Source organism: Phytophthora infestans, genomic scaffold (assembly GCF_000142945.1).
Source record: "Phytophthora infestans T30-4 supercont1.4 genomic scaffold, whole genome shotgun sequence".
In the NCBI taxonomy this organism is placed as follows: domain Eukaryota; phylum Oomycota; class Peronosporomycetes; order Peronosporales; family Peronosporaceae; genus Phytophthora; species Phytophthora infestans.
The window spans coordinates 2,247,257-2,259,080 of NW_003303755.1; the positions used below are offsets into that span (position 1 = coordinate 2,247,257).

The following is an 11,824-nucleotide window of genomic DNA, read 5'->3' on the forward strand; positions in this document are numbered from 1 at the left end:
TTAAATGCGACATAACCTGTTTCCTATGACAAAACTTGATTGGACGAATGTGATATAACCTATAAAAGACCAATCGTGTTGTGTTGGCAGACATCAGTCTTCCAGATTGCGAAGATGAGCGAGGCGAAGGCTCCAGCGACGTCCATGTCGGACGCTGCCTACGCCTTCGATGAAGAGGTACTCAAGGATGTGCGCAACAATAAGGTGTGGATGCAGGACCCCAAGTACTTCAAGAAGGTGATTGTGTCGCCTGCCGCCACCATGAAGATGCTCAACCACGCCAACTCGGGAGTGGAGAAAGGCATCAAGGCCGGTGGAAAGCCCGTGGAAATCATGGGACTTATAATGGGACGTCCGTCTACTGGAACTGACAGAGACGCTGGAGATGCCCACACGCTCGTGGTCACCGATTGCTTCCCACTGCCCATTGAGGGCGCTGAGACGCGTGTGCTTGCAGACGACGCCGAGGTTATTAACTACATGATCTCGCTGGGCGAGGCTGTGGAGCAGACCCGGAAAGAAAAGTTTATGGGATGGTACCATAGCCACCCGTTCGACGTCGAGGTGCACAGCCACTGCTTTCTTTCTGCCACGGACGTGAGCACGCAGCTACAGTGGCAGCGCTCAGAAGATCCGCACGGCAATCCGTGGCTTGCTATTGTATTGGATCCGCTGCGCTCGCTGGCCAAGAAGCGCCCGGAGATGGGAGCTTTCCGCGTGTATCCGCCGGAATTTGCTGCCCCTGTGAACGAGACTCCCGATGGAACAATTGTCACGGACGAGAGTGCGAGACTCGAGCGCTGGGGTAACTGCTGGAACCGCTACTACACGCTGGAGATCGACTACTTTATGAGCTCTCTTGGTTCCCAGGTTGTCAGTGTTCTATCAGAAGAATTTCTATGGATGCGTACGCTGAGCTCCAACACGATGCAGGAGCGCGAGAACCGCGACCGCTTCTCGGAGCGAATTCAGCTGCTGGCGAACAAACTGGATGGCTGCGAGGCTCATTTAATGCCCCGTGTCGGTCGCAGCGCGTCACGCATTGGTGAGTATTATGTGCCGGAAAAGCAGCAGTCGCACAAGGAAGCTGAGGAGTCGGCGCTCGACAAGATCACTCAAGCAGCGAACGAACTCGCCATTGAGAACTCACTCGGGCAGGAGCTGCAGGTCACCAAGAAGGCTCTCTTCAATGACAAGAAATGAGTTGCGCTGCCACTCTCCGTATAAAGGTAGCACAAGGTAATAAACATGGACTGCGTGGATTATCTTCGGAACTTTGCGATAAATTATTGCCGTCAACAGAGAACCTAGAACAGCTTCGTCTTGGTTCTTCCTTCTCCCATTGCAAACAGTTCCTCCGCAATACGTTCTTGCGCTTCCATAGCCTCAAGGTTCTCCTGAAGTGCTTTGCGTTCGGGGTTGTCGACCACACTGACAACAGTCTGCTGCGGGAACAAGGAAGCTGTGGAAGAACGAGAGCCGTGTCCGTTGCCTTTCTTAAAGCGCTTGTAGTTCACTAGGCCGTTTCCCCCTCGCCTACCTGAGCGAGGCAGTTCTAGCTTCTTCACGATCAAGGAGCAGCTCACGACGATTGGTTTACCTGCATCTTCTTCTTCAAACTTTACGTCACGCGGTTGCAATACACGCGCTGACTTCCAGGAGGACGCTTCTTCATCGTTTGGCTTACGGGACAGCTTCTCACGCTCGCATTTGTTAGGAGTCAAAGATTCTATCACGTAAGAAAACAATATGGCCCCACACCGCAACAGAGTAAGTGACATCTCCGTTGCAAGGAAAGCTTGAAATCACCGTACGTCGCATTTGCGCCTCGTCCAAAGAGGGGATCTGCACGATGTTGATGTTGCTGTCCTCGAACATGTCACGTTTGGCCTGAGAGCACAAAACTCGTTAAGAACTTGAAAGGAAGTAATTCTTAAAGAAGGTAAGCGTACCTCCTCGTAGAGAGGATCAGTTTGCTGTTCAGAGTTCTCCTTAATCGTCACATCCGCAGCGTCAACATCCTCGTCGTCATCTTCTCTGCTTGATTTTACATCGTCGTCTTCATGTTCCACTGTTGACGTAGCACTTCGTAAGCTTAAGTGCTCTGGAAAGCTCATGATCTGAACGGATGAGCCTGCATAGCTAGCAAGACTACTGCTGAATGTGGAGTCATTGGATGCTGAGGGTGGTTTTACAAAAATCACACTCGCCGCAAGCTCTTGAACACTCGTAAATACAGCCCCCATTGACTTGAACAGCTCCACACGTCGCTCTACTATTTCTACAGGACACGGAGGATCTAAAGAAGCTGAAGCTCGCTGTTCACTTTGACCCGCTGTGCTGGAGAATCCCGACCCGTGTGACGGCTCCACAAGAAGTAGGCGCTTGCTCGAAGCCAGCGAATCCAACGCACGCAGCAAGTTATCATCCTCCTCAAAGCCCTTGTAGGCAGCAGCCACTACACCACCCATAGCCGGGATGAGCTCTTGCATGGATTGCGGGGTTAGAAACACGACTGCGTATCCTTGAAACAGTGACTTGCGGAGCGAATTCGGCAGATAGTTGCTCTCTACTGAAGGGACAAGCGGGTCTGAAGGCAGAAACTCTTCACATCGTGGCAACGGCTCGGGCAGACTCGAGCGATTCAAAATGGCGTAGATCCACGGCGTGCACACCACCGGTTGGTTGTATACCAGCGCCCAGAGCACCTTCACAGTCGCCACAATGCGACCTGGGTCCATAATACAGTGTGTAGCGTCCTTGCTCTCCGCCGCAACCAAGTGCATGCCGAGACGCTGGCACGTGTCGTTCACTTGCACTCGATTGGCCCGTTGAATGCGTGAGGCCACGAGTACGAACACTTGATAGCGCACTCGCAGCACCGTCTTCTTTGCGCCAAACGAGATCTGGTCGCCATGACGCAAGATGCGCGTCCCGAAGATCTGTTCCTGGTTCACGAAGGAGCCGAAACGAGAGTTCTTGTCCACCAATTCCAATGTTGGACGCGTCGATGGATCTCTAAGCTGCTCAGGAGTCAAAGCCCCGACGCGGATCAGCGCGTGTGTGCGCGAGATGGACGAGTCCGCGTGAAAGTTGAAATGGCAGCGCTTACGCCCCACGCTCCACTCGCCCGCCACAAGGTAGAAGGTCGTGTCCGCGCCGTCGCCCGCCACCACGTCCAGAACCCACATGAGCAAAATTGAGATGAGGCTAAAAACGCAAGGCAAACCCCCTAACCCACTCAAGTGATGGTCGTTGAAGTGCTTATTGACTTTCCATTCATTTTTAAAATTATGCTAAAAAAGCATAGTTTCCCCCAAAGAAGCTCACTCTCTTAAACGACTTGTGCGACGATGCAAACAGTTTGCCAAACTGCAGTCTGCATCATCGAAAATAAATTTAACTGCACCTTCTCGTCTTGAACTTCACCAGGAGCTTCGTCGTGGCAAGCTAGGCGTTTCTGCCGAAAGCCCAGTCCAAAAGGTGGTGCGGGGAACTTGGACCATTTGTCGGCGATGGGGGGAAGCTAAATCGACGCTCCGGGGGCGATTGTGCCACACCCGTCTCATTTGGAGACGGAGACGCCTGAAGGGAAGGACACGAATACTCGACCTCGCTGCCCGAGCAGCTAAGATTTACTCCCTCAAATAGAGGCGAGTAGCTGGGATCCTCCTCGCTGTCTCGACGCGGTGAAGGTGAGCGACGGATCCTTTTCGAGTCGTGTGCATGAAACGGCAACTCGCGCCGTGGCAGACTTCGTTCGCGCCTTGGGGACCCTATCGAGCAGCACATGGGAATTCAGGCTTGATAAATAAGATCCTTCTCCACTTACGCACTCACCGTAGTCGCTTCTCGCTTGGTCGCGTCGCTGGTGTCGGTCATAATGTGAGTGCCGGCGTCGGTGGGACCGAAGACTTGGTTGGTGACGCAAGTGAGAAAAATGTGGTTTTTCCGTGCGGCTGAGACGCCCTCGTCCACGCCGATCCATCTTCACTAACCCCCACATTTCGTCGATCCACATTATTTGTGACGCCAATTGTTGTAGATCCCCTGACACAGTGTCCAAGAAACCTACAAAATCGATCATACACATGCTGGTTAGAATAAAAACAAGAAAGTAGTTCGAACAACCGCTTTGTTTGATGAAAACGTACCGACTACCCAGACTTCTCTCGCCAGTTCATTGCGAACGTAGCGTAAAGAGGTATAAAAGTCTCCATCGCCACTGACTAAAATGACGCGCTCAATATTCTACACAAAACCGACAAAAGACAGAACATTAGCTTTGCATATTAAGTGACAATTTGCAGGCAAGGACGGTTTAGACCGTACACGCGTCAACGTCAAGGTAAGCAGCTTTGTAGCTATCCTGTTATTAATTTACGAGCAACGGGGTTAATGCACGAGGTCCTTTATACATTTTAGCATTTCATCTTACCCGTTGTCGACACCCTTCTGCACATTCTGGTTAAACTTGTGTCCGCAGCTCGTGCATTTGCAGCTGCGCGGCTTGGTCGAGTAGATCTCCACTTGAAGCTGCATTCTCGTCGTACATAAATCATTGGTCTGTCACTTGACTGTTACAAGCAAACAAACGTACCTGGGGCCCTCTTGGGCGAGCATACTTCAGGGCATGGAACTCTGAAGCCAATTGACTGTTGCCTGGCGCATCTCTACGTTGGCTGTCGAAGTACCAGCACTCTGATGTGTGTTACGATAGACATCTCCAAATTGTGAGCTAAGTACTGACAAGCATATTCATTTTCCTTGCAACCAAACTCACCATCAAACTCGGTTGACGCGATCTCCTCTAGCTCCGTTCGGAGACGGCTGAAATCGATATTTCCGCCCTAGCATGCGAGTTAGCAACGTGATACCGACATATTGAAATACAGTGCTTACCAGACTGCGACCATGGATGCGTGCATACGCTCCATCTGTCAGCAATAGATAAAAAATGTATCATTCTTTGCATTTATTGAGAAATGGAATTTCATCGGCTTACCAATGATCAACGCTGTTGTCTTGGCGGACACCTCGCTGGTCTTTCTTTTCATAGCCATGCTTGACTTGTTCGGGGAGCGGCAAATTGCCAAATACCGAGATGGGAAAACACGAAGAAGTCAGCTCCTAGGAAATTCCCTCAACTGTCTTAGCTCTCTTATTCTCTGGCTGTCATGCGTGGTCTGGGACCAAGGAACGCGAGCGTTTGCTGTTTATCACGCCCCGTCGCAGCCGGGTCGCTTTCGATCGAGCTGCGGCGGTCCAGAATTCTTCCAGAGACGTGATGGAACTGCAAAAATTGGCGTGGACACCCGCAGCTTTGAGCGAGAGCAGAACGAACTTCGTAACAAAGCTTCATCCTCCAACGGTTGCGGCAACTTTGCATCTTCAACCTCTTTTGTAAATACCGGTAATTGATTCTCTTAAACCTAATATTCACAATTCCAAAAAGCGCGGGAACGGCAACGTCATTATTCGTTGGCAATGTCCAGACTGAAGCGCCGACGCGAGGAGGCCTCGCAGCGCAACAAACGATCGCGCCACCGTACGCATTGTATATAATATTGCTGTTCTGTGCTCTGCATCTAACAGCTTATAACACTGCGCAGGCGACGTAATTGGCAGCGAAGACGCAAGCGACGATGAAGTGATGCCGACGAATGTCGTGGTGGATGACGGCCCCAGCGACGAAGAAGCAAAAGAAGAAGACAACGACGAAGAGGAGGCGCTTTTGGACTTTACACAGACGGACTATGTGGTCCAGATGAGTCAGGTGGAGCCGATCGCAGGTGACGACAGTGACGATGAAGGACTGACCAGGCGAAACAAGGAGCCCACCAAACCTAAAGCCTTGCACAAACTTTCAGACAAGGTTTGCCATATAATGCGTATATCTGTGTGTATATGAAGCTGTCTGTACTGATGTTGTTGTACGAATAAGGCGCTGGATGAGCTCATGGCGAAGCTGGTGCGCTACATGCTATACAAGGGCGGCCTGAAGCTGCCGATCAAGTTCGCGGACATCAGCAAGGACGTGTTCCCGCAGTACAAGAGTGTATCAAGGTGCGCTAGAACGAATTGCTAAGTGGCGGTGAAGTATATTGTGCTCTAATGAGTGTGGCTGTTACTACAGATACTTCTTCTACCACGCGAAACAGAAGATTGAAAGCGTGTTTGGCTATCGCGTGGTGCAGGTGGAAGATAGCACAAGCAAGGAGCTGTACCTCGTGCTGAACAATGCTTCGTCGCAAGAACACTTGCTGCTCATGAACAAGACGGGAAAAGCTGCTTCGCGCGGGTTTCTCATGATGGTGTTGGGCCTCTTGTGGTGCGCCCCTGCCCGGCGACTGTCGGAAGGTTCGTTTACTGGTGTTGTCAGTGACAACTTGTCACACATTTGCTCTTGAGCTGGCGTAAAAGCAAAAAACTCACGGTGCTTGCTTGCGAAATATAGATGATCTGTGGAAGCAACTGATCCGCTTGGACCCGACAGTGAAGCTGAAAGTAAACCACCCTCAGCTTGGAGACATTTCTTTGCTCTTCAAGACCTTTGAGAGCCAACTGTAAGTGAACGATCGACACTGTGTATGATGCACTTCATCGCGGATCGCACTTAAACGCACGTTTGTTGCGGATGCTGTCAGGTACTTGGACGCTACGTCAGAGCTTGATATGGACCTGAAGAAGATCAAACATTACCAGTATGGGCCGCGAACGTTTCTGGAAGTGAGCAAGGTGCAGGTTCTCAACTTTGTTTGCAAGGTGCGCAGTTTTGTCCTTGAGACCACTATTAGAATCGCTTATTTACGCTAAGACGCTATTGTGTACTGCTAGCTGATCACAGGACGTCCACCCTCCGAGGTGCAGATAAATGAGGTCCTGGCTGAAGACAACTAAGACAGGAAAGCAATTAGCAACATCATCCATTTAACGCTTCAAGCCATTTCCGATTCCCCGTTTTTGTTCCTTTCTATACTGCCCGCCCCCGATCACTAAAATGGAGTCCATCGTCGCTGCCTACGGATCATCGTCCGAATCATCACACGACGCTGCTTCCTCCTCGTCCGACAGCGAAGCGGGATGTGCCGCCACTGGAGATGATACTCAGGTTGGCACTAAGCGGAAGCGCTCCGATGAGCAGCAGTGGAAACGAGCTTTCCCTCACGTTGATGGCAACTGGCCAAGCCACGTACGAATCGATATTCCCGTCACCCACGAACTTCGTGAGCTGGCGAGACACGCTATCGAGCGAGCTCAGGAGATTGTCGGCGACGCGGTAGCAATGTTGGCTTTCGAGGAGCTTGGACTGACATCAACTGGAGCAACTGATTATCTGCACCTGAGTCTATCGCGACCGTTTGTCCTCACGTACGACCAGATTAACGGTTTTGTGGACTCACTGCGTGCTGCGCTCAAATGGCAACAACGGTGCCGTGCATGTTTACTTTCAGTGTAATGGATCTTGTAGTTGAACTGATCATCTGTCAGCTGTAAATGCTCTCAGGTTCAGCGTTACCCTGCGGCGCGCTCTCGTGCTGGCGAACGATGAAAAAACTCGCTCGTTCTTAGCGCTTCGAGTTGGTGAAGGAGAGCAGCAATTCACTCAAGTGCTGCGCTGTGTGGATCAGTGCCTCTCTCGCGTCGAACAGCCTACTTACTACAAGGTGCGTCGTTGCTTCTCCAATTTTGCAAGAACAAATGCATCGTATTATTCAAATGAATGTCGTTGTGTTTGTTGCCGGTGGCTCGAATGGTGTTGTTCGCTAACGTCGGGGTGATTTCGATCTCATAGGATCCCATTCCGCATGTTAGCATCGCCTCTTCCCTGGGTGAAGAGCTCGCGCAACTAACATCGGACCAATGTGAAAGCCTCCTCAGCCACCAGCAGGAAAACCAGCGCTGCTTTACGACAAGCGTAGCAGCAGTTCACGTCGCCATAGGCAACAAACACTACGACATTCCACTCCGGTAAATCGCCAATCCTATCTCGCCTTCGGCTCACTTGACAATGCGCAAAACCTCCGCCTTTCGTCTTCTTCCATTTTCTTTAGCCGTCGACGTGTCACTCACTTTCTGTCTCGGAAGCGAGATCGATAACTTCAGCCCGGGAGCCCATTTCATCCATTCCATCTTCACGATCCTGCGCTGCCATAACCGGTGCCACTGATCTCAGTGGCACAGGCAATGACAGCGGAAACGGTTTGCCTCCCACATCTTCATCCGAACTGATGTCTGATAAAGTGAACACTGGCGCATCGTCTGCCGGCTTGCTTGAATTCGTACGAGCTCCTCGTTTTGTTGGCCTTTGCTCGCTGTTATCTGCACCTACAATACACCGTGATACGATGAGCAAAAAAGTTGTTCAGCAAGGTAATCCAGCGCACACATTCCGCCACGCGTACCATTTCTTTTCCGCTTCTTGCCATTTCTCTCACCTGCACCTCGTTTTCCTTGAGCTGTTGGCTTTTTCTTCCTTTTAGCCACCCCTGCTGGAACACTTGTAACTTTCACTGGGACACTTACTACCGCAGGAACACTAGGCAACGCGTTTTCGACGTCAGGTAGGGCGTTCGAGGTGGCGCCATTCTCGGTGCTAGGTGGTTTCGCACGAGGCCGATCCCTCGATCGGGAGCGGCTTCGTCCTCGGCCATTTCTTCCTCGACCTCTTCCGTTCAATCGCCCTTCACGACCCCGGGGTCTGACCCGAGCCAATTGGTTGGAGCGGCTTCGCGCATCTTCACTAGTTGGAGCTATGACAACTTGGCGACCACTGCCTACCTCTTGCGCTTCGTTGAGTGCTGAAACAGAGTCATTGCTAAAGTGTACGTCCTCTCCTTCGTGGTCCTCAAACCACACAACTTCGTCTTTTCGCATTTCGTTTTTTCGCCCTCGATCTTTTCGTCCTTCATCCCTATGTCCACCCTCTTGAGATCTTCCCTGCCGGATACTTTTAACTTGAGACCATAAGTCATTCATCCAAAGAACCCGTGATGCCAGTTGCTGCAGGTCCCCGGATACTGTTCCTCGGTAGCCTAAGCAATTATCTCGTATCATCAGTACCGTTTATCAAGTAACTGAATAAACGATTGGAGCAGCACTTACCAATTACCCAGATATCCTTTCGTAACACATTGCGTACGTGGCTGAGTGAGCTGTAAAAATCACCGTCACCTGCTCCAAGCATGCAATAAGTCAGACCCAGGAAAATAGTAAAGGAAAGTATGAACGCGCACCGGCAAACAAAATGAAGCGGTCGCAAATCTGGTACACGTTCAGCAGAAACCAGGTTTACGGAGAGATTTGAATATTGTGACAGCACAGAGTTGGCTTACGTTTTCATAGGCAAGTGACAGGATCTTGGTAGCAATTCTGCGTAACGTATTACGCGTTTAGTAAGATTCGTTTTGTCCTAGAAAATACATGATGTCGATGCCCGTACCCGTTGTCAACACCTTTTTGCACATTCTGCGTGAAGTGGTTGCCGCATCTTCTGCAGTGACAATTATACTTTTTCATCGGGAACAAGCTGACTTGGAACTGCCAGCAGTAGCCATTTTACAACGTCTGTCACTAATCATTCAGCACCACACTTAGCAGGTCTGCAATACCTGAGGCCCGTCCGGAGGTGCAAACTTCAGCATGTGGTACTCTGCCGTCAATGCTGGATTAACCCGCTGAGCAGACGGGTTCTGGTCGAAGAACCAGCAATCTAATGAATCATGAAAGCGTCAACAAGCGTGACGGCCATTGCGCACACATACAGCAAAACATCAATCTGCCTGCATACTCCCACGCCTACCTCCAAATTGCGTCGACGCCTGATCTTCCAGAGCCGATCGGAGCTTGATGTAGTCGATCTTTCCACCCTGCATATGTCACAGTCAGCTAAGAATGTGCATCTCCACCGCACCTTACTACCATGGTAAAAGAGTGCACCGTACCAGGGCCCGCGCTCCTATCATCGCATAGGAACCGTCTGCATGCACGTCAATTAGACTAAGAAACGCCGGACAAGATGCCAATTTACAGAAACTTGACACGCACCGATAATTAGCGCTGCGCGGGTGGACCCAGCAGCCTCCATGCTCGATCCTGACGACGTCGCGGACGCCATAGAGGCAGGGTTCGCAAAATGGGTTTTGGAATTTTGGGTTTTGGGTATTTTGAGCGACCCACCCACCCACTCTTTCTTTAGGCTGGGTTTTCTGGGTTTATAAAAATTAAGTAAGAGCGATAGAGCTGACGCAATACGCAAGTGCCATGGCACTCGATGCGGCCGCGTCTTCGCCCGCCGGCACCTTAAGCGGGTCATTTGCTACAATACCCGCTTTCGGTTAACCAGTTGAAAAGAGCTACCCCAACCGCCACGAGTTGTCATTAGAGCACATTTCTTCCTTGCCCCAAAATTCGGATATAATATAATATAATAGGGTATTTACTTAACTTCGTCTGACGAAGATAATCAAAGTTACCTTAGCGCAACATTCAAGTAACGTCACCTTACTGTGACCAGTCGGGGAAAAGCTTTTGGAGATGGCAGGCGATACCAACGTGGAATCGATTGTGGACTTGATGGAGAGTGAGCTTGGCCCCTCTTCCAAGAAGCAAGATGCGTCCGCAAGGGCGAAGTTCAATGCCTTCTTGACCAGACATGTAGACAAGACTCTGAAGCTAGCTACGCTAACAGCAGCTCATGTGACAAAAGAAATGTTTGGTAAGTTTTTATCTTTTTTGTTTAATGATCCTGACATCCATTGGCGGACGTCGATGAGCTATCTCAGCTCTATCAAGCGTCAGCTGGAAGAGACGACTGGCACAGAGCTTTTCCGCAACGATCCGGAGTGGTACCGACGATGTCGTCGTCATCTTCAAAAACAATATCTCATGCTTTCCATTTCGACTGGAAAAAAGCTGAAGCAACAGGCTCCTCCTATGACACTAGACGACTTACGTTCCATCTCTACAATTCTCTTTCTTCGCAATGATGTCGAAGCGCTACTAGACAGAACTCTGCTTAACAATCAATGGCTAGCAATTGGACGCAGCTCGGATATTGGCACCATTCACTTCTCAGACTTACACTGGAATGGGAACTTTGTTCTCATCGACGTCACACGGTAAGGGTTAGCTAGTACTATTTCTTCTGCCCCTATTAATTGAGTTTTCGTTCTGCAGCATAAAAGCTCGACAACAACAAAGTATTTCGATTTTCTGTTCTTATATATGCTGGAGTATTGACCCTTTCCATGCTTTGGCATCTCAGCTAATTGCCAATCCGTATAACGCCTCGCCAAGGGTGTTCTCACAAGTATTGGAGACTACGACGGAAGCGCATGTGGCTGCGTACATCAACAGGTTATTTAAATCCATGTACAAGTATGATCACACGTTGACACTTACGAGAAATCTCCAGTCGCATTCAACAGCTGCATTCGTGTCAGGAGGAGCTGCTGGACTGGGGTAGCAAGATCCGGAAGCGGTTTGTTACTGATAACATCCTCTCGCTTCCAGTAGAAAGTATTAAAAGCAGTCTCACGATGGAAGAACAAGCGGAACAATTTGTTGGAGTTCATACCTTTGGGGATACGCTTGAGAGGTTATTACTTGGGCATCAAGAACTTGTTGCTGCAAATGAAAGTCTGAAAAACATGATGCATCAAATACTAGATAGGTTAGATCACATGCCTCGCATGGAGCACACCGTGTGCGCTGTGTGCAGTACCGGCAACGTGGCGGAGCAAACCCAGCCACCAAATGCAGCCTCAACACTGGAACTACGTCCTCCAATGGTAGAACAAACGTGGCCACACCGTTTATCCAG

General features: G+C 50.2%; 6 protein-coding genes across 6 annotated transcripts; 3 read left to right on the plus strand and 3 right to left on the minus strand.

Moving 5' to 3' along the window:
• Window positions 1-43: 43 nt before the first annotated feature.
• PITG_03561 (COP9 signalosome complex subunit 5, putative) lies at window positions 44-1,265 on the plus strand (the record flags this gene model as incomplete). Its single annotated transcript, XM_002906576.1, has 1 exon — window positions 44-1,265. One exon carries the CDS (start codon window positions 115-117, stop codon window positions 1,201-1,203), a length of 1,089 nt encoding a protein of 362 aa, XP_002906622.1.
• Window positions 1,266-1,713: 448 nt separating this feature from the next.
• On the minus strand, window positions 1,714-5,063 carry PITG_03562 (uncharacterized protein; the record flags this gene model as incomplete). The annotated part of the gene is made up of 12 exons (XM_002906577.1): window positions 1,714-1,890; window positions 1,953-2,071; window positions 2,414-3,210; window positions 3,833-3,868; window positions 3,999-4,071; window positions 4,155-4,251; window positions 4,333-4,369; window positions 4,439-4,536; window positions 4,601-4,701; window positions 4,784-4,850; window positions 4,903-4,937; window positions 5,006-5,063. The coding sequence occupies 12 exons, from the start codon at window positions 5,061-5,063 to the stop codon at window positions 1,714-1,716; spliced, it is 1,695 nt and encodes a 564-aa protein (XP_002906623.1).
• A 424-nt stretch (window positions 5,064-5,487) lies between these two features.
• On the plus strand, window positions 5,488-6,900 carry PITG_03563 (uncharacterized protein; the record flags this gene model as incomplete). The annotated part of the gene is made up of 8 exons (XM_002906578.1): window positions 5,488-5,548; window positions 5,634-5,761; window positions 5,834-5,875; window positions 5,945-6,066; window positions 6,137-6,360; window positions 6,458-6,566; window positions 6,648-6,765; window positions 6,838-6,900. The coding sequence occupies 8 exons, from the start codon at window positions 5,488-5,490 to the stop codon at window positions 6,898-6,900; spliced, it is 867 nt and encodes a 288-aa protein (XP_002906624.1).
• A 100-nt stretch (window positions 6,901-7,000) lies between these two features.
• Window positions 7,001-7,975, plus strand: PITG_03564 (uncharacterized protein; the record flags this gene model as incomplete). The annotated part of the gene is made up of 4 exons (XM_002906579.1): window positions 7,001-7,431; window positions 7,508-7,667; window positions 7,796-7,865; window positions 7,929-7,975. The coding sequence occupies 4 exons, from the start codon at window positions 7,001-7,003 to the stop codon at window positions 7,973-7,975; spliced, it is 708 nt and encodes a 235-aa protein (XP_002906625.1).
• PITG_03565 (uncharacterized protein) lies at window positions 7,869-8,719 on the minus strand (the record flags this gene model as incomplete). Its single annotated transcript, XM_002906580.1, has 2 exons — window positions 7,869-8,328; window positions 8,406-8,719. One exon carries the CDS (start codon window positions 8,652-8,654, stop codon window positions 8,526-8,528), a length of 129 nt encoding a protein of 42 aa, XP_002906626.1.
• A 252-nt stretch (window positions 8,720-8,971) lies between these two features.
• On the minus strand, window positions 8,972-10,117 carry PITG_03566 (uncharacterized protein; the record flags this gene model as incomplete). The annotated part of the gene is made up of 8 exons (XM_002906581.1): window positions 8,972-9,035; window positions 9,106-9,155; window positions 9,336-9,372; window positions 9,443-9,540; window positions 9,612-9,712; window positions 9,803-9,869; window positions 9,945-9,979; window positions 10,048-10,117. The coding sequence occupies 8 exons, from the start codon at window positions 10,115-10,117 to the stop codon at window positions 8,972-8,974; spliced, it is 522 nt and encodes a 173-aa protein (XP_002906627.1).
• Between the last annotated feature and the right edge of the window lie 1,707 nt (window positions 10,118-11,824).